Source organism: Hemiscyllium ocellatum, chromosome 11, assembly GCF_020745735.1.
Source record: "Hemiscyllium ocellatum isolate sHemOce1 chromosome 11, sHemOce1.pat.X.cur, whole genome shotgun sequence".
NCBI lineage: Eukaryota > Metazoa > Chordata > Chondrichthyes > Orectolobiformes > Hemiscylliidae > Hemiscyllium > Hemiscyllium ocellatum.
In genome coordinates this window covers 74,702,216-74,724,403 of record NC_083411.1, presented here as the reverse complement: position 1 = coordinate 74,724,403, position 22,188 = coordinate 74,702,216, and the positions used below count along the sequence as shown (strand labels likewise).

At 40.6% G+C, this 22,188-nt stretch overlaps 1 protein-coding gene across 1 annotated transcript in view; it reads left to right on the top strand.

Annotated features, from left to right (window-relative positions):
- faah2a (fatty acid amide hydrolase 2a) overlaps positions 1-22,188 on the top strand; it is a 50,484-nt gene continuing 28,296 nt past the window's right edge. The window contains exons 1-5 of the mRNA XM_060832209.1: positions 1-220; positions 10,944-11,026; positions 13,087-13,223; positions 14,840-15,049; positions 21,585-21,704. Of these exons, the coding sequence (XP_060688192.1) occupies positions 35-220; positions 10,944-11,026; positions 13,087-13,223; positions 14,840-15,049; positions 21,585-21,704 (736 nt within the window). The 5' untranslated portion in view covers positions 1-34. The remainder of the gene's footprint in view (positions 221-10,943; positions 11,027-13,086; positions 13,224-14,839; positions 15,050-21,584; positions 21,705-22,188) is intronic.

Here is a 22,188-nt window from a genome sequence, read left to right as displayed (position 1 = left end):
TCTGCCTGTCCTGGGAGAGGTACGGTCTCGAGCCATGTCCCGGCCGACGCTCGAGCGGGGCCTTGCGCTGCTGCTGCGTGCCGTCTCTCGCCTTCTGCTCGCCCTCCTCTCGCTCGTGCAGTCCTTCGGCTCCCGGGACCTGCGGCCGGTGCCGCCGGCCGTTCAGCCCCTCCTGCTGCTGCCCGGTGTCGAATTGGCCCGCAGGATCCGCCAACGACAGGTAACCGCAGGGCGAGGGAGCAAAGGGAGAGATGGGGCGGGGCGATACAGCTCACAATAATCCATCACCTGAGGTGATGAGGCTAAGACTACCCCTCCAGACACGAAAGTTGTGACAGATCTCCGAGCTGAAAACAGAAAAAGGTGTCATTCAGGGCTAGGGCTGATCTTCCTGGCCGTCTGGTTGATGCTGTGCCAGCTGTAGATTAGATTAAATTGGATTACTTACAGTGTGGAAACAGGCCTTTTGGCCCAACAAGTCTTCACCAACCCGCCGAAGCGTATACCCCCAGACCCATACTCCTACATTTACCCCTTCACCTAACACTGCGGGCAATTTAGCACGGCAAATTCCACTAACCTGCTCATCCTTGGATTGTGGGAGGAAACCGGAGCACCCAGAGGAAACCCATGCAGACACAGGGAGAATGTGCAAACTCCACACAGACAGTTGCCTGAGGCGGGAACTGAACCCGGGTCTCTGGCGCTGTGAGGCAGCGGTGCTAACCACTGTGCCACCGTGCCGCCCAAAACTGTAGTTCAGTTGGTCTCGATTACATTTGCTCCTTAGTCAGCGAAGGCTACAATTTGCTGGAAAAATTAGCCTTGTGTTAACAATGACCCCTGATCAAATTGTACGTTTGTCCAGAGGCGCTCAGCAAATCGCGAATCCTCACAGTATCCCAGATAGTTTGGGCGTTTGAATCATCGAATGGTTAGAGCGGAGAACAATCCATCCACGGCGAAGGCACAGTGTCAGCAGTCTGGACCATCTGTAATAATTCACCCAAGGCTGTTTTGACAGTATCTTGCAAACTCAAGACCATTACTATCTGAAGAACAAGGGCAGTAGATACATGGAAGCACCATGACATGTAAGGCCCCTTCCAAGCCATTCATTATCCCACCTTTCAGCTCTCCAACTTTCTCTATTTAGGAATCAAAGATGCAGATAGTTTATATCCAACCTGCTAGTGTTATAAACCACTTCAGTGAAACATTTTCAATAATTAACTTGTAAATATTTCTGCTAGCTTTGAGAATTAATGGGTTTTTGTGTATTGGTGGAGGTTTCAATCAGGCAAGGTAACAGTTGTGTATCAAGGTTTGTTAGAAATTTCTGGGCTTGACCTTTTTTAACACTAAGGGAAAATATTCATTGATTAGAGAGAGACCTTTCCATTTTACTTTCAGTTTTGGGAGTTGTGCAAACTGCTTGATGAAAATGGGCATATAAGTCTCTGCTCCTTAGAAAGGATTAAATTTGTTAACGTGAGTTTATCTTGAAATAAGGAATTAATAATAGATTACGAAGTAAGTATTTGGATAAAATGTTGAAGAGGTTGTTTGAAGTTGAGTACATTCAAGCTAAACTTGTATAATAGCTCTTGCTGGTGTGAGAACTGTACAAAGGGTGCTTTTGGATACTGCTCGAGGAATGTTTTTTGAAATGTGGAAAGGAGTATTTTGAGATTAATAGATTCTGCTTCTACTGTGTTTAAAAGTCTTTGGATTTGTGTTATAAGTAAATGGCTTGGTTTCCTTTTATTTTCTTTGTTCCCTTATGTGAATGAACATATTGTTAAATCAAAATCTGCTGATGTTTCAATAAGATATCACCTCATTAAAGCCAAAGTAAAATCTGATCTTTCAAGCCAGATTTCACTCTGGAAGCTGACTTGTTTAGTAATAACATCAGCTGAGATCATAAGTCAAATAAAGGGATTGAACAAGTTGCTTTACCTGAATAGACTGGCCCAACTTACACTCCTAAATTTTTGTGGCAGCAAGAGATGGTTTGATTGAAACATGTAAAATCCTAAGCGTTCTTAAAAAGATAGATGTGGAAAGTACATAGGATGGTCCAGGGGTCACTGTTCAAAAATAGGTCATCCATTCAGGTATTTTTTTTCCCTGCAGGGGTGTGTGTCATTGGGGATCACTTTTTCAAAAGATGATAAAACAAAGTGTATTTGCATATTTCTAAAAATAGATATATTCTTGATAAGGGACGATTGATTATTGGAGCTAGGCAGAAATGCCAAATAAGTTAATCAATGGCAGTGCAGGCTTGAGGTGCCAAATGGCTAATGACTGGAAAAACTTTCAAGGCCTTACCCCAATCCCCATACACCAGGCCTTCTCATCACATGTGCTGATATCACACGTAACCCATTGTCAGCTACTAGTCAGTCATAGAGATGTACAGCATGGAAACAGACCTTTTGGTCCAACCTGTCCACGCTGACCAGATATCCCAACACAATCTAGTCCCACCTGCCAGCATCCAGCCTATCTCCCTCCTCCCTTCCAATCCATATACCCATCCAGATCCCTTTTAAATGTTGCAATTGTACTAGCCTCCACCGCTTCCTCTGGCAGCTCATTCCATACACATACCACTCTCTACATGAAAAAGTTGCCCCTTAGGTCGCTTTTAAAGCTTTTCCCCTCTCACCTAAACCTATGCCCTCTAGTTCTGGACTCCCCCACTCCAGGGAAAATACTTTGTCTATTTATCTTATTCATGCCCCTCATAATTTTGTAAACCTCTATAAGGTCACCCCTCAGCTTCCAAAGCTCCAGGGAAAACAGCCCCAGACTAGTCAACCTCCATATAGCTCAAATCCTCCAACCCTGGCAACATCCTTGCAAATCTTTACTGAACCCTTTCAAGTTTCACAACGTCCTTCCGATAGGAAGGAGACCAGAATTGCACGCGATATTTCAAAAGTGGCCTCACCAATGTCCTGTACAGCCGCAACATGACCACCCAACTCCTGTACTCAACACTCTGACCAATATAGGAAAGCATACCAAATGCCGCCTTCACTATCCTATCTACCTGTGACTCTACTTTTAAGGAGCTATGAACCTGCACTCCAAGGTCTCTGTTCAGCAATACTCCCTAGGATCTTACCACTGAGTGTATAAGTCCTGCTAAGATTTGCTTTCCCAAAATGCAGCACCTTGCATTCATCTGAATTAAACTCCATCTGCCACTCCTCAGCCCATTGGCCCATCTGATCAAGGTTCCGTTGTAGTCTGAGGTAACCTTCTTCACTGTCCACTACACCTCAAATTTTGGTGTCATCTGCAAACTTACTAACTAACCTCTTATGCTCATATCCAAATCATTTATGTAGGTCATTAAGATGTGGGTGAATTATACCTTTTTTAAGAGGGTTAAGAGCTAGCTGTGACGTCACCAAGTGCTCTCAATAAACACAATGTGACGTGTTCCAGCCGCTGGAGTAGCTGGTTGCCTGGAAATGACAAAAAAACAGATGTGAATTAGGCCAATCAGTTTAAATTATACCCTGGAAAAATACAAAATTCCAATCAAGTTTGGATTGAGTATATTGACAATTTTAAAAGTCAATGACAAAATCCAATACTTTGGGGGTATAAGATGAGAAAAAATGAACAGTTGAGAGGATAACTGCCAAGCCCAGCATGTAAACAGACTGCTTGAAAAATAACTCTCTTAAAAGGTATCTTTTCAATCAGTAACCTGTAACGCAGAAATTTCTAAGAAGAAGAGAAAACACGGTAAGATTCAAATAGAAAAACCGAAAGCTGACTGGTTTTGAGATAAGAAATGTTGTTTTGTAAATCTAAATTGGGAGTTTTATCGAACTTGTATTATAAAAGGGAAGGTAAAAGATAGGTTAGAATAAGGGCTAGTGAATAGTTATTAGTTAATTATTCGCTGTTATACTTTAAGAAATAAAGTTGTTAATTTTTACTTTGAATATTTCTTGGCCACTTGAATTTTTACAGATTACTACACAGGATAAATTTTTTCTAGTTTGCTGGTTTTAAATTGAACAGGATGGTTTGTCCCGTGTCATAACATATAAGTGATGAAAAGTAGTGGACCCAGCACTGATCCTTGTGGCACTCCGCTAGTCATAAGCCTCCAGTCTGAAAATAACCCTCCAGCACCACCCTCTGTCTTCTACCTTTTTGAGCCAGTTCTGTCTACCTTTGAAGTGTGGTGCTGGATAACACTGCAGGTCAGCAGCATCCGAGGAGCAGGAGAGTTGACGTTTTGGGCATAAGCTCTTCATCAGGAGTGGGAAGGGAGTTGAGAGATAAATATATATCTCTCAGCCCCTTCCCCCTCCACATTCTGATGAAGGGATTATGCCTAAAATGTCGATTCTCCTGCTCCTCGGATGCTACCTGACCTACTTGCTGTTCCAGCGCCACACATTTCAACTCCAACTCTCCAGCATCTGCAGTCCTCACTTTACCAAGCTATTATCACCTTCACCAACATGTCGGAAATATCTTTCAGCTGAAAAGTCTGTGAAAATGACTAAGTAAACGAAGATGCTCTCTTCTGTAAATTCTGGCTTTAGAGTGCAAAGTCTAGGTTGGCAGTTCGGTAGAGTACTCGTAGTGCTGCAGTGTTGCTAGTGCATTCTTTTTAATGTGATATTAAATGAAGGTCCAGTCTCCTCCTCCTGCTAGACCTAAAAGTTCCTGTTGCACTCCTTGAAGCATGGAGTTCTTCCTGGTGTCCTGGTGAATATTTATCTCAATGTGCATATTAGCTGCCAGTATTCCAAGACTGAAGTACATAATCTCAAATGTTACAATGCTAACTACTCTTTGAAATATTCAATTGGCTTTAAGTTGGGCCATCCAAAGCATATGAGGCATCATATAACTAAGTTACTTAAAAGTAAGCTATTTAAAACAAAGTTTTATTTTGGTCTATTTGAGTCATTGAAACAATTGATGAGATTTAAGATCCATAAGAGTGAAGATGACTACAGTCCTTTTGAAGTTGTGCTTTTTTTAATAACAAGAATTTCACATCTTACATTACATCTTCCGGTTTTAGTTTATTAAAATACTTAACATGTTTGTTCACAGAAGGTTAAGTTATTGAGCTGAAAAACTAGTTAGAAATTGGTACCTGTTGAGGGATTTATGACACACCCTCAGAGCAAATGGAAGTTGAACCTTGACCACCTCTCTCAGAGGCAGAGACACTACCGCTGTGTCACAAGGGACCTACTAGCTAGAAACAGTAAGTCAGTCCATGAGGCAACCATGTGAAGTTCATGTCTGATGTTTGGAAAACTCTGGTTTACTCATCTCACCACAGATGCCTTTTTTTTTCTCTGAGCATTTCCAGAATTTTCTGTTTTCTTTTTCAGATGTCCAGCATCTGTAAATACTACATTTTTGATTAGACCAACCTCCATTCATATTTCTTAAATGTAGAATTGTAATATTAAGAATGGACCCAACTAACCTTATTCTAAGGCGGTTGTGAGGCTGGTCCTTACCTGACTGTACCTTGGTTTTAATGTCTTTGATTAACAGCTTACTCTCTCACCTTTTGAAAGAATCTGACTTATTGCCTCTAGTTCTTGTTTCCTGAGAATTTGATGGCTAAAGGCTTTGTACAGTGTTGTCGGTCTGCCATTATAGTAATCAAAGGCTTTGATCCTCGTTTTCTATTTTCAGTGCCAGTCTAAAAGATCAGGCTATTTTGAGGATGAAGGAAAGTTTTATGTTTAAAGTTTGCATCTAGAGAAGCAATTTGTACCTTTTCTGTTGTGGATTGTGGAGAAATCTATGCTTAATTGTTAAATTACTCCTTTTTTATTTAAAATAAAACTATTTGTTAGCGCAAAGTCTGTGTCTGAATTTTGCCAGGATACATCCAATCTGGCTTTCGAAGTAGAGAGGATAATGCAATAAGTTTCCAAGTATCTTTATTGTCCTAGATATTGGACAGAAAATTAGATACTGCAGATTGCAAAAGGCAAGAAGTCCATTTAGAGGAATGACCCTAGGATCTCGAGAAGATATCCAAGGTGAAAATGTAACCATTTTGCTCATGTATTTAAAATCCATATTATTCATCTGCTTGGATGCTTGATGCTTGCTTGGAATTTGATCTTTATCATTGCTGTTATCTTGGCTTTTAAGTCATTGGTTTGCATACTATTAGTACCAGAATGGCGGTCTGAAGATGTATGATCTATCTTCATTCTCATCAGTAAAAGTGTAGATGCTTATTCTCAATAATAGCATATTATCTATTTTTTAGAGGTAAAAACAATGACTGCAGATGCTGGAAACCAGATTCTGGATTAGTGGTGCTGGAAGAGCACAGCAATTCAGGCAGCATCCAAGGAGCAGCGAAATCGACATTTCTGGCAAAAGCCCTTCATCAGGAATAAAGGCAGTGAGCCTGAAGCGTGGAGAGATAAGCTAGAGGAGGGTGGGGGTGGGGAGAAAGTAGCATAGAGTACAATGGGTGAGTGGGGGAGGGGATGAAGGTGATAGGCCAGGGAGGAGAGGTGGAGTGGATAGGTGGAAAAGGAGATAGGCAGGTAGGACAAGTCCAGACAAGTCATGGGGACAGTGCTGAGCTGGAAGTTTGGAACTAGGGTGAGGTGGGAGAAGGGGAAATGATGAAACTGTTGAAGTCCACATTGATGCCCTGGGGTTGAAGTGTTCCGAGGTGGAATATGAGGCGTTCTTCCTCCAGGCGTCTAGTGGTGACGGAGCGGCAATGAAGGAGGCCCAGGACCTCCATGTTGAGTTGAAATGTTGGGCCACGAGACGGTGTGGTTGATTGGCGCGGGTATCCCGGAGATGTTCCCTAAAGTGCTCTGCTAGGAGGCGCCCAGTCTCCTCAACTAAGAGGAGACCGCATCGGTAGCAACGGATACAATAAAGGATATTAGTGGATGTGCAGGTAAAACTTTGGATGTGGAAGGCTCCTTTAGGGCCTTGGGTAGAGGTGAGGGAGGATGTGTGGACACAGGTTGTATAGTTCCTTCGGTGGCAGGGGAAAGTGCCAGGATGGGAGGGTGGGTTGTAGGGGGGCGTGGACCAGACCAGGTAGTCATGGAGGGAACGGTCTTTGCAGAAGGTGGAAAGGGGTGGGGGAAGGAAATATATCCCTGGTGGTGGAGTCTTTTTGGAGGTGGCTGAAATGTCGGTGGATGATTTGGTTTATGCGAAGGTTGTAGGATGGAAGGTGAGCGCCAGGGGCGTTCTGTCCTTGTTACGGTTGGAGGGTTGGGGTATGAGGGCGGAAGTGCGGGATGTGGACGAGATGCGTTGGAGGGCATCTTTAACCACGTGGGCCTCCTTCACTGCTGCTCCCTCACCACCAGACGCTTGGAGGAAGAACGCCTCATCTCCTGCCTCGGAACACTTCAACCCCAGGGCATCAACGTGGACTTCAACAGTTTCCTCATTTCCACCCCCCCCCCCCCCCACTCCTGAAGAAGGGCTTATGCCCGAAACGTCGAGTTTCCTGTTCCTTGGATGCTGCCTGACCTGCTGCGCTTTTCCAGCAACACATTTTCAGCTCTGATCTCCAGCATCCAGCACTTTCTCCTATGTTTAATGTTTTCCATATTCACTTAGTGATGTCACCATTTGGTAATTATTCTCCAACAAGCGTTTATTCTTTCAAAATAGTCATTGTGCAAAATGGCATTTTTTTTTAGGAACATATGAATTGGAATAACCATTCAGTCTGTTGAGCTTACCCCACTCCTCAATACAATCGCAGCTGATGCAACCCTTCAAAACCTTTTTCCCACCCCATTTCTATAATCCTGTATGCCAGAAATATGTCAATCTCTTAAACAGACTGCATGACTGAGCTTCCACTGTTCACTGTGATAGACAATTCCAAAGGTGCACAGCCCACTGAATAAAAACAATTCATTTCATTAGCACCCCCTTTTATTTTTAAATTTTGCCAACTAATTCTAGACTCCCTGCCCCTACCCTTTCAATCTCTTTAAGCTTCAATGAAACCACCTTTCATTCTTTCAGGCCCTGTATGCCCATTTTCTCTCCATGGACAGTCCCACCATCCTAGAACAAGCCTGATGATCTTTCGTTACACTTCCTCCGCAATAATAAACCTGAGGGAAGCAGACCAAAATTGCACAAGATATTCCAGGTGTACTTGAACTACAGGCCTGTACAATTGAAACAAGACTTCACTACTCCTGTACTCAAACATGCTTGCAATCAAGGCAAGCATTCTATGAGCTTTCCTAATAGTTTGCTGTGTATGCACATTAACTTTCAGTGACTTGTTGACAAGGGTACCTCAGTCCCTTGGTACATCTATATTCTCCAAACTCTTAGCATTTTTAAAAAAAAAATCCTGCACATCTGTTCCTTTAAACCAAACTGGATAACCTTCCATTTTTCCACATTATATTCTATTTGCCATGTTCTTGCCCAGCTGTTAAGCCTTTCCAAATTCTCTTGAAGCCACTTTATCTCATAACATACATTTCTACTTAGCTTTGTATCACCTGCAAATTTGGAAATAGTACATTTGGTCCCTACCTCCAAATCATTAATATATGTTGTGGACTACCAGTACCCAAGTACTGATCCTGTAGCTCTAGTTACAAAGTGACAATATTTACCCATTTATTCCGACTCTCTGGCTAACAGCAGATCAAAATAATTTATCCATGCTATCATTAAAAGCCTTTTGAAAGCCAAGTGTTCTACGTCCATTGACTCTCTTTTTATTAGTTTTGTTTTTAGCATCTTCGACAAATTCCAAATTTGTCAAACATGATTTTTCATTTCAAGTTCCATGACAACATCCAATCAGATCATTAACAATCAAGTGTCTATCTATTATACCTATTATAATGGATTCTCGCATTTGCACAACTACTAATATAAGTCTAACAGGTTTGTAGTTCCCTGCTTTCTCTCTTGTTCCCTTAATTAGTGAGATGACATTTGCTATCTTCGAATCTGTGGAAATCATTCCAGAATCTATAGAATTTTGGAAGATAAGCACCAATGTGTCAACTATCTCTTAAAGTCTTTCAAAACTGGGTTATATACTTTCAAGTCCACACGTTTTCTCCTCCTTCAGCCCCATTAATTTCTCATGTATGATCTTACTAAGACTGGTTCAGTAATTCTGGGAGATTTTAAAATCATCTTCAGCGAAAACAGACCCTAGTAATCATGTAGTTTCTTTGTCATTTCTCTATTCCCCATTAGAAATTCTGTAAACTTTGTAATGGGCCCACATTGGTTTTAGCCAAACGTTTCCTTTTTGTAATTGAATAGAAACATTTACAATCCATTTTTATATTTTGCTGCATTCTATTCATATCATATTCCCTCTTTTTTTGATTAGTTTAATGGTCATCCTATTCTAAAACCTCTCAATCCTCAGATTTACTACTATTTCTGGCAATTTTATAAGCCTTTACATTTAACCATATTCAGTCCTGAAATTCATTTGTTAAACATGTTGGCTGATCGTTGTGTTTGGAAGAATATAGTTGCTACATATTTGGGGTAGCACAGTGGCTCAGTGGTTAGCACTGTTGTCTCACAGTGCCAGGGACCCGGGTTCGATTCCAACCTTGGGCAAGTGTGTGTGGAGGTTGCATGTTCTCCCTGTGTCTGTGTGGGTATCCTCCGGGTGCTCTGGTTTCTTCCTACAATCACAAAAGATGTGCAGGTCAGGTGAATTGGCCATGCTAAATTGCCCATTGTGTTAGGTGCATTAGTCAGAGGGAAATGGGTCTGGGTTGGTTACTCTTACGAGGGTCGGTGTGGATCTGTTGGGCTGAAGGGCCTGTTTCTGCTATAGGGAATCTAATCTAATCTAAATATCATTGATATTTCTTTAAAGAATACCTATTGCCAATGTACAGTCATTGCTTTTAATGTATTTTCCTAATCCACCTTCATGAACTTGTGCTCCAAGGCTTTGTAATTTCATTTATTTGAAAGTGAGCTACCTCACTTTTGAGCGTAATGTCAAATTCAAACGTATTGTGGTCATTCATGTCAAAGGTTCTTTTAAAACATGATTGTTAATTTGGTTTTTAAAATTAAATTCTATTCAATCAATTAGATCGAATAGATCAAATACAGTATGTCTTCTATTTGGCTCTTCAGCTTACTGCTGTAGAAAACTATTCTTACCGCACTCCAGAAATTCCATAGCTTTGTGTTCAATTGATTCACTCCATATGCATATTGAAGGCTTCCGAGATAACTTGGTTACCCGTGCTTGCACGTCCCTCTCTTCCCCAGATTAATGCCAAGTTCCACAACTAGCACTGCCTCCACTTTTTTTTCTCGTTTACAGATGCAATGTTGTAAAATAGAAGTGAAATGGAAGTGTTAGCAGGACAGTACATCTGTTACATTTTACAGGAGGTCCCTGACTTAAATGCAGTCATATGCAGAAATGTAATTTTCAATATTTAACGTACCGACATTTTCTGTACTTAAGAACAGCTGTTTTATTTTGCCCTGCATTGTGTTCTGTATGCCTGTTCATAATCGGTTACTGCCTGCATTAGCATTTTCTGTTACCTTTCTGTTTTATCATAGAATGGAATGGAGAAGTATTATATTTGTAGCATGGAATTATCTGCCACGTGTTCTTGAAGCAACATCCACAAACTCTAGACCCACGAACAGAGCAATGCTAGAATACGGAATTTGACCTTAAACTTCGTAGGCAAATCGGCACCCCTCCAATGCTCCAAATTTAATGGTTGAATTAGCATGTATGTTTGTTGTAATATTCTATCAATCCCCCTCCATATGCAGAAAAATAACTGACCAAGATGTTTCTCTAGATGTTAAATTTCTGATGCTGGTGTGAAATAATGTTACAAACTGCAAACTAACTTTAACAATTCATCTCTTGCAATTAATTTTAGGTAAAGTGTGTGGATGTAATACAAGAATATATCAACAGAATCAGAGATATCAATCCGATAGTTAATGCTCTTGTTGCAGAGAGGTAAGGTATTTGTTTTGTGTACCATTTGCCAAAACACTTTTTTTCCCCCTGTGATCACCCAAGTAACCTATTATCTGAATAATATGGCACAGCAATAGTAGGCATGCGGTACTTAGTCTCTCCCTTGCCATCTTGGGGAGAAAAAACAAAACACTACGTCTGTGCCCAATTCCTGAACAGTTTGTATATATGTGTTGGAGAGGTTAAAGTTGAAATTGGTGCTGACAAGATCAGAATTGTTACCTTGTTGATGCCCACTGCTGAAGTTCACATAAGTGGCCACTTGTATCAATTCTGGAGAATGCCTGTGACTTCTGAAATAATATCTCAGCAAAGGATCATCGCATTCACAAAAGAAGTGTTGAAAACCGATTGGATAATACACAATTTGTATCTCATACTTGGCACTACGAAGCTTCATTCAGTTTCTGCCATCACTGACATATGAACATAAAATGTAGGAGTTGAAGAAAGCCAATCATTAAGTCCACTGTAACCTAGAATGAGCTCATGGCTGATCTGATGATTCTCCGCTTCATTTTTCTTTCTTTTCCCCATAGCAATGATTCCCTTACTGAATTAAAAATCTATCTCAACCTTGAATGTACTTAATAATCCAGTGTATTTCGTTTTCTGATAAAGAATTCCACAAACTCTCAAACCTCCAAGAGAAGAAATTCCTCCTTGCCTCCAAACTCCTTATTCTAAGATTATGCTCTCTGATCAGAGATTCTACCACAAGGGGAACAACCTCCCTGTATCTGCCTTGTCAGGTCTCCTAAAAATCTTGTTTGCTTAAATCAGGTCACCTCTTATTCTACTTCAGTGTTTGCAGACCCAACTTAATCAACCTCTCCTCATAAGATAATCCATCCATACCCAATGTCAGCCTAGTGAAACCTATCTGACTGCTTCAAATGCCTTTGATAAAGGGGCTAAAACTGTTTGCAAGGTTCTAACTTGTGCTTATGTAGTTTTAGTAGGAATTCTTATTCTTGTATTCCATATCCTTTGAAATAAAGGTTGACATGGCATTTGCCTTCTTTGCTACTCCTGAACTTGTATACTATAACATAAGGGTTATGAGTCACTTGGCTCACTATTCAGTTTGATCATGGCTGATCTGTTAATTCCGCATTCCCTTATATTCCTGATAACCTTTCATTCCTTTGATTGTCAAAATTTATCTACTTCTACCTTAAACATTCAAAGAATCTGCTTTCACTGTCTTTTTGAAGAGGGTTAAAAAGACCCGTGATTATCTGTGAGAAAAAAAGTTATCCACGTGTCTTAAGTGCTGTCACCTTGTTTTTAAACAGTCACTCCCAAGTTCTAGATCCTCCCACAAGAGGAAACCTCCTTTCCCACATCTACCCTGAAAGTTTCCTTTGTGATGTTATGCATTTCAATGAAGTAATCTCCTACTCATCTAAACTTCAGCCAGTAAAAGCCAAGCTTCTTCAACTTTTCTTCATGAGATTACCTACCAATTCTAGACATTAGCTATATCTAAATCGATTAAATGTTCTCTGAACTGCTTCCAATGCATTTGCAACCAACCTTAAATAAGGAGAGCAATACTCTACATAGTACTTCATTTGTGGAGTGGCTATGCAGCTTGTAATTTCATCAGGTACTTCACAATTTTTAAACCATGCTGCTTCATCTGAATGCTGTCAAAAGTCATCCCTGTGAGCTTTTCAGTGCCCCAGAGTATAAGCCCATACCTGTATTCTTCCAGAATCTCATTACTATCTTTCCCATTCTTTGTGTGTTCTCTTACACATTTTGAAAACCAGTTGGTACGATGTGAAATTTACATCGGGAGTTTTGTGTAGTTGTTATAACAAAAGGTGGTTATTATACTTGATTCAAGGGAAAATTCCATTTTAGCCTGTTAATCCTTCCCAGTTGCTAAAGCGTTAAAATTTGACTTGAAGATGATTTTTCTCAAAGTTCTGAAAAGTTTTTGATTCTGACTTTCATTTCTCAACTTTAGTATTGTGTTCTTATATGCTTTTTTGCCACAACCTCCATTGGCATATTTGTCGCTACTCTAGGTTTGCTGCTGCCTTGAGGGAGGCCCAGCAGGTGGATGACAGGCTTGCTGAAGCGAACGAAGATGAGAAGTTGCTAGAAGAGACTGTTCCTTATCTTGGTGTTCCTTTCACAGTCAAAGAAGCAATTGCATTAGAAGGTATGTTAATAATTTGTATGTGATGCAATGTAGACCATATTATAGGTGGAAGTTCTGGTGACCATGAAGCTACCAAAAACTACAATTTCATTGTCATTCTTCATAATCACTTAAGTGGTCACTTTGGTTTTCTGTCAGTCTTGTATATTTTTTTGTTTTAGGTCACCTGGTTATGATCCTGTTATTTTATTCCCTAACTTGTAATCTGAATTGAAATGCTTCTACTACTGTCACATATACTTCTAATCCTGTGATTTTATAAGGACTGAGCCAAATCTCTCTCTCTTTCTGTCTCAGATCTAAAAAGTATAGTCCAACAGTTACAGGTCTGAGTAATGACTTGTCAGTGGAATGTGCACCCTGTTGTTACCATCTGTATGAAACTACCAGCTGTGCAAAAGACCTTTGCTCCATTTCATGGCTGTTTGCTTAAAGTGTTCGTAAACATGCTATTTTGAGCAATCTGCATACTTTGACCAGCCACCACTGTTTGAACTCTGAAGGATTGCTGGGTGAAATCCTAAACACTCATTCCCCAACTACTTCCTTTGCCTTCCTGCATCTTCTAGACTTCGTTCTCATCATTTGCAATATTGAACAATCTCCATATGTAGAGAAGAAATGAGCACGTGAAAGAAATGACCTTTCTAAGAGAAATCTCTTCTGTCAAGTATTGTTGGAAGGCTATTTGGTAGTGTTCTACTTTGTTTTAGGAGCAAAATCAAGTGCTTTTATGAGGCAAAAGAGCATAGAACCTTCTAAGTTTAAGAGCTTCATGAAAGACATTATTCCTTTACTTTAGAAACAACTGGAAGCTACGTTATCTCTAGTTTCCAATTGGATCAGTGAGTGGCGTGTCAATTTAACAATACAGTGGAAAAATTAATTTAAAATTTGTGAAACAGACATTCTGCTGTTTACATTGCAGTATTAAACTCAAAAATAGAAATTCATCTCAATTTGTGCAATTTATAGTTATGAGTATAAATAGTATATTTTTCCTGATGAAGGGCTTATGCCCGAAATGTCGAATTTCCTGTTCCTTGGATGCTGCCTGACCTGCTGCGCTTTAACCAGCAACACATTTTCAGCCATGAGTATAAATAGGAAAGGTTTGGAAGGATATGGGCCCAAATGCAGGCAGACATGACTAATTTAGTTTGGGAACATGGCCAGCATGGTGTAGTTGGACCAAAGGGTCTGTTTTCATGCTGTATGACTCAAAACGTTTGCTGTATCATATAATTAGCCGGCACTTATGGGGCTGGGTGTGTAGCAGTTGATCAAATATTCCAGGTAATCAGGAGGTACGCATAACCACAGTATGTCCTGACCAAGTGAAACTTCAAGACATCAATATCCCTCAAAAGATCAATGTGGAAACATTATATACCTCCTAAAATCAAGGTACAAACACAGTAATAGAATTGCAATGCAGTGAGTATACATGTCACTGTTATACTTCATTTACAGCATAAATACTCTGTCACTATAGATTGTGGTATCTGCATATTTTTGCCAGTTGATCAAGCATGCCAGTTGATAAGGTGGCATTTAAAACAAAGTTTGCAGTGCTATCTTTGACATTTGTTTACACTTCTCCCTTGCCTGCCCAGGTTCACCCAATTCATCTGGCCTTGTCAGCCGAAAGAATGTGATTGCCCTTACTGATGCTGCTGTTGTGACTAACCTCAGAAAAGCTGGTGCCATCCCATTAGGTGTAACAAACTGCAGTGAACTATGTATGTGGTATGAATCCAGCAACAATGTATATGGAACAACTAGAAACCCATACAATGTGGATCGCATTGTAGGTGGAAGCTCAGGTGAGCATTAAGCTACATAACAATTAGAATTTCATCGTAATTCTTCATAATGATACTGGGGCTTGATAAATTAAGTTTTGTGAGAATATGTCATAACTTCTAAAGCTGTTCAAAAGGAACAACGCTGCAATTGCTGAAAACATTTATATTGCTATCAGGAAATAAAAGGCTGCTATTAAATCAAAACATAAGGAGATTTCATGGCAGATATAGCCATAATAACCTCAGTTTGAAAATCTAAAAGAATGGATATTGCTACCTCGCCTCTGTAACATGGAATCAAATCCAGTTCAAACTGGTTATGAAAATGCCTCCTGTCTGTTTGCATTAAAGATTCAAGCTATATCTAAATCCTGGTGATGGAAGCTTGCAGTACAAAAAAATTCCAGATATGAAAGTCTCGCTCAAGTGATCACAGGATGGCTGATGTCCAAAAAGCACAATCTCTCAAATGCAATAAATGCCAACCTTATCCCAAGTATTATTGATGAACAATTTGACAGAATGGAGCAGAGCAGAGGATTTGAAGATCTGTATGGGAACCAAACCTATTTCTTTGGACAATTTCTGTATAAACTTAGGGAAGCCATAGTAAGTGACAGAGATGATTTGTGCTCCTCAGGTTGAAAGTTTTCTTTTAAATGTAGTACTGGCAGTGCATTTTTAAAGAACAATAATTCAACAGAAATGCTATAGAAAAGTTACAATTATTCTTTTCTTTTTTTTCCATGTTATATAGGATTACCAATTTGATGGATTACCTATTCCTATCAAGCATTTTTTAAAAATCTTTTAAAGATGCAAATTTCTATTCGCCTCCCTCTATTTGCCCTCTTACCAGTAACCCTCCCTATTGGTGTGGACTGGGGACAGTGTCACTACGTGGTGGCCTGTCTACATCAGTTTAATAAGGTATTGGAATTAGTGATATTATCAAAATATTCAGAATCTTGGGGAGAATTCGTCCTTGAAAACCCTGAAGTGTCCAAGATTTGATAATTGTTTTGTGTTAAGTAGTATTATATATGACTTTAGGAGTCCCTGATGCAGACAAATGTTTGTAAAATCAGGCACAGAATGCACGTTAACAGAAATTAAAGAACCTTTCGCAATTAACCTGACTTATCCAGAAAATAGCATTTAGTCGGCATTCATGAATTCGATAGGGGGAACACTGTTGAAAGCGCAAGGTTCTTGAGCTTTACATGAGTAGACGTGGGAGGACTAGAATAGAAAAAGCAAGATAAATACTTTGAAAAGAAAGTGAAAAGACTAAAACAAAAGTCAGATTTTGTGCTTTAGGCATGAAATGGAAAGGAAAACTAATTCTCATAGAATACAGGGAGAACTAGCCATTTTGATACAGAACTGACTCAAAGGTAGAAGACAGAGGGTTGTGGTGGAGGGTTGTTTTTCAGACTGGAGGCCTGTGACCAGTGAAGTGCCACAAGGATCGGTGCTGGGTCCACTACTTTTCATCACTTTTATAAAAATGATTTGGATGTGAGCATAGGTAGTAAGTTTGCGGATGACACCAAAATTGGAGTTGTAGTGGACAACGAAGAGGGTTACCTCAGATTACAATGGGATCTTGATCAGATTGGCCAATGGAGTGAGAAATGGCAGATGGAGTTTAATTTAAATAAATGTGAGGTGCTGCATTTTGGGAAAGTAACACTTAGGTCCCAGGAAGTGTTATTGAACAAAGGGACCTCGGAGTGCAGATTCATAGCTCCTTGAAAGTGGAGTCGCAGGTGGATAGGATAGTGAAGAAGGCTTTTTCGTATGCTTTACTTTGTTGGCCAAAGTATTGAATACAGGAGTTGGGAGGTCATGTTGTGACTATACAGGACATTGGTGAGGCCGCTGGTGGAATGTTGTGAGCAATTCTGGTCTCCTTATGGGAAAGATGTTGTGAAACTCTTTCGAGTTCAGAAAAGATTTACAAGGATGTTGCCAGGGTTGGAGGATTTGAGCTATACAGAGAGGTTGAATAGGCTAAGGCTGTTTTCCCTGGAGCGTCGGAGGCTGAGGGATGACCTTATAGAGGTTTACAAAATAATGAGAGGTATGAATAGGATAAATAGACAAAGTATTTTCCCTGGGGTGTGGGGAGTCCAGAACGAGAGGACATAGGTTTGGGGTGAGAGGGCAACGATACAAAAGAGACCTAAGGGGCAACTGTTTCTCACAGAGGGTGTTGCGTGTGTGGAATGAGCTGCCAAAGGAAGTGGTGGAGGCTAGTACAATTGCAACATATAAAAGGCATCTGAATAGGTATATGAATAGGAAGGGTTTGGGGGATATGGGCCAGGTGGGACTAGATTGGGTTGGGATTTCTGGTTGGCATGGGCGAGTTGGACTGAAGGGTCAGTTTCCGTGCTGTATATCTCTATGACTCTAAAATATGTAATCAAACCAGCGGATGAGGATGCAATCTGAATAAATAGGTTGAACTAAAGGACAGGTTAGAATAATAAATTTGTGGTTTGAATGTAGAAGGTTTTGTTATAAGTATTTCTTTCAGGCTTTAAGGCTATATTCTGAATTATGTGTAAGCTGTCTGGTAGTAATTGTGAAGCACTTGATTGACTTGATGCAAAGATTGGCTAAGTATATAACAAAGGCAGCATGATTTTAATTGAACATTTTAACTTCCATGTAGATTAGGGAAGAATGCTTAAATAACCTAATAGTAAAGCATTTGGAAACAGTAGCTGGGTCAGACAGAGTCAGCATAAATTCCAAAAGGGAAACCATACTTGACATATCTGCTGACATTTTTTGATGATGTAACTAGGGGGAATCCAGTGGCTCTGGTTTATGTGGACTTTCAGAAAAGCTTTGATATCAAATGAAAGAGATGAGCATATAAATTTAAAGTGGATAGGATTGGTGGTAGTGAACTGACATAAGGAACCGGTTGGCAGACAGGAACCCCAGCTATTCACAATATAAATGATTTAGATGAGTGCACTTATGTAATATTTCCATGTTTGCAGATGACAGAGTGTAAAGAGTCATAGAGATGTACAGCATGGAAACAGACCCTTCGGTCCAACCCGTCCATGCCGACCAGATATCCCAACCCAATCTAGTCCCACCTGCCAGCACCTGGCCCATATCTCTCCAAACCCTTCCTATTCATATACCCATCCAAATGCCTCTTAAATGTTGCAGTTGTACCAGCCTCCACCACATCGTCTGGCAGCTCATTCCATACATGTACCACCCTCTGCGTGAAAAAGTTGCTCCTTAGGTCTCTTTTATATCTTTCCCCTCTCACCCTAAACCTATGCCCTCTAGTTCTGGACTCCCCGATCCCAAGGAAAAGACTTTGTCTATTTATCCTATCCATGTCCCTCATAATTTTGTAAACCTCTGTAAGGTCACCCCTCAGCTTCCGACGCTGTGGGGAAAACAGCCCCAGCCTGTTCAGCCTCTCCCAGTAGCTCAGATCCTCCAACCTTCGTAACATCCTTGTAAATCTTTTCTGAACCCTTTCAAGTTTCACAACACCTTTCCGATAGCAAGGAGACCAGAATTGCACGCAATATTCCAACAGTGGCCTGACCAATGTCCTGTACAGCCGCAACATGACCTCCCAATTCCTATACTCGTTACTCTGACCAGTAAAGGAAAGCATACCAAACACCACCTTCACTATCCTATCTACCTGCAACTCCACCTTCAAGGAGCTATGAACCTGCACTTCAAGGTCTCATTGTTCAGCAACACTCCCTAGGACCTTTCCATTAAGCATATAAATCCTGCTAAGATTTGCTTTCCCAAAATGCAGCACCTCACATTTATCTGAATTAACCTCCATCTGCCACTTCTCAGCCCATTGGCCCATCTGGTCCAGATCCTGTTGTTATCTGAGGTAACCCTCTTTGCTGTCCACTACACCTCCAATTTTGGTGTCGTCTGCAAATTTACTAACTGCGTACCTTTTATGCCCGCATCCAAATCATTTATATAAATGACAAAAAGTAGAGGGCCCAGCACCGATCCTTGTGGCACTCCACTGGTTACAGGCCTCCAGTCTGAAAAAACAACCCTCCACCACCACCACCCTCTGTCTTCTACCTTTTGAGCCAGTTCTGTATCCAAATGGCTAGTTCTCCCTGTATTCCATGAGATCTAACCTTGCTAATCAGTCTCCCATGGGGAACCTTGTTGAACGCCTTACTGAAGTCCATATAGATCACATCGACTGCTCTGCCCTCATCAATCTTCTTTGTTACTTCATCAAAAAACTCAATCAAGTTTGTGAGACATGATTTCCCATGCACAAAGCCATGTTGACTATTCCAAATCAGTCCTTGCATTTCCAAATACATGTACGTCCTGACCCTCAGGATTCCCTCCAACAACTTGCCCATCAAGTTGCTGATACAAATATCTCAGCAAGAGCCCAGCAATCACTTCTCTAGTTTCCCACAGAGTTCTCGGGTACACCTGATCAGGTCCTGGGGATTTATCCACTTTTAACCGTTTCAAGACATCCAGCACTTCCTCCTCTGTAATCTGGACATTTTGCAAGATATCACCATCTATTTCCCTACAGTCTATATCTTCCATATCCTTTTCTACAATAAATACTGATGCAAAACATTCATTTAGTATCTCCCTTATTTTCTGTGGCTCCACACAAAGGCCGCCTTGCTGATCTTTGAGGGGCCCTATTCTGTCCCTAGATACCCTTTTGTCCTTAACATATTTGTAAAAACCCTTTGGATTCTCCTTAATTCTATTTGCCAAAGCTATCTCATGCCCCCTTTTTGGCCTGCTTATTTCCCTCTTTAGTATACTCCTACTTTCTTTATAATCTTCTAAGGATTCACTCGATCTATCTTGTCTATACTTGACATATGCTTTCCTTTTTCTTAGCCAAACCCTCAATTTCTTTAGTCATCCAGCATTCCCTATACCTACCAGCCTTCCCTTTCACCCTGACAGGAATATACTTCCTCTGGATTCTTGTTATCTCCTTTCTGAAGGCTTCCCATTTTCCAGCTGTCCCTTTTAGCTGCGAACATCTGCCTCCAATAAGCTTTCGAAAGTTCTTGCCTCATACCGTCAAAATTGGCCTTTCTCCAGTTTAGAACTTCAACTTTTAGATCTGGTCTATCCTTTTCCATCATTATTTTAAAATGAATAGAATTATGGTTGCTGGCCCCAAAGTGCTCCCCCAACTGACACCTCAGTCATCTGCCGTGCCTTATTTCCCAAGAGTAGGTCAAGTTTTACACCTTCTCTTGTAGGTACATCCACATACTGAATCAGAAAATTGTCTTGTACACACTTAAGAAATTCCTCTCCATCTAAACCTTTAACACTATGGCAGTCCCAGTCGATGTTTGGAAAGTTAAAATCCCCTACCATAACTACCCATTATTCTTACAGATAGCTGAGACCTCCTTACAAGTTTGTTTCTCAATTTCGCTCTTACTATTGGGGGGGTCTATAATACAATCCCAATAAGGTGATCATCCCTTTCTTATTTTTCAGTTCCATCCAAATAACTTACCTGGATGTATTTCCAGGAATATCCTCCCTCAACACAGCTGTAATGCTATCCCTTATCAAAAATACCACTCCACCTCCTCACTTGCCTCCCTTTCTATCCTTCCTGTAGCATATGTATCCTGGAACATTAAGCTCCAGTCCTGCCCATCCCTGAGCCATGTTTCCATAATTGCTATGATATCCCAGTCCCATGTTCCTAACCATGCCCCGAGTTCATCTGCCTTTCCTGTTAGGCCCCTTGCATTGAAATAAGTGCAATTTAATTTATTAGTCCTACCTTGTCCCTGCCTGCCCTGACTGTTTGACTCACTTCTGTTCTCAGCTGTACCCATCTCAGATTGAGCATGTGCATGGCAAATGAAGTGTAATATGGATAAAGATGAGGTTATCCACTTTGGCAAAACCAGGAAGACAGAGTATTCTATGGTGATAGATTGAGAAAGGGGGATGTGCGAAAAGACCGGAGTGTCTTTGTATACTTGTCAGTGAAAGTAGGAATCCAGCAGGCAGGAAAGAAAGTAAATGGTATTTTGGCCTTCATGGCTTGAGGATTTGAGGACAGGACCAGAGTTGGCTTGCTGCAGTTGTACAAGCTGCACCTGGATATAATACATAGTTTTGGTATGTTCTGACAATGGTGAGAATGCAAGCAAGTTTACCAGACACATCCTTGGGATGGGAGACTGATGTGTAAAAGATTCTGGATCAGTTAGGACTAAAATGACTGGAGTTCAGAAGAATGAGGGGTAATCTCCTAGAAACCTATTAAATCATAATAGGGTGAATGTGTGTAAACACTGGAAAGACGTTACTCATGACCAAGAAGTCCAGAACCTTACAGCTTTCTGGCCTTAATATTGAGTTTAACAATTTCAGAGTGTGAGCACCCCTATGTTTGTCCCCCTTCCTTCAGGTCAAGGTCTTGTCTGCTATGCACCACTCTCCCTCTCCAGTTCTATAGACCCGAAATATGATTCTGCTTTTTTGTTTTGTGCTTTTATAGGTGGTGAGGGATGCATAATTGCTGCAGCTGGATCAGTAATGGGGGTAGGTTCTGACATTGGTGGGAGTATTCGAATACCTGCCTTCTTCAATGGAATTTATGGACACAAGCCTACAACAGGTCAAAATTATCTTGATCTTGACACTGGTTTGGTCGTGTGAATCATATTTCAAAATACTGCCATTTAGATATTTTTTGTGACTAATATGATTTTGCATTGATTGCTAGTTAATTATTTTTAGTGAATCTTGGATTTGAGGCACAACTGATAGCTTATGATGGCTCTTATGTTTAATCCAGTGTTTTCATTTTGTTGAATCATTACTTTGAATCATTTAAATAGCTTGTTGGCTCCCCGCAGTTCAGAATTTTTTTCTTTTTTGTTGAAATGTAGACAACTGCACAATCTGAAATACCACTCTCCCCATACATATTTGCCACTACATCTCTCTTGACCTATCCCTTTAACCAATTTGTCAGTTCACTTTAGCTAGCTTTGCCTTCATAATTGCTTGTATTTAAGTTTAAGATGAGAATCTTGAACCTATTCTCCCCAGACCCCCCCCCTCAAAAAAACATAAAATTCAATTGGGACACTTACAAG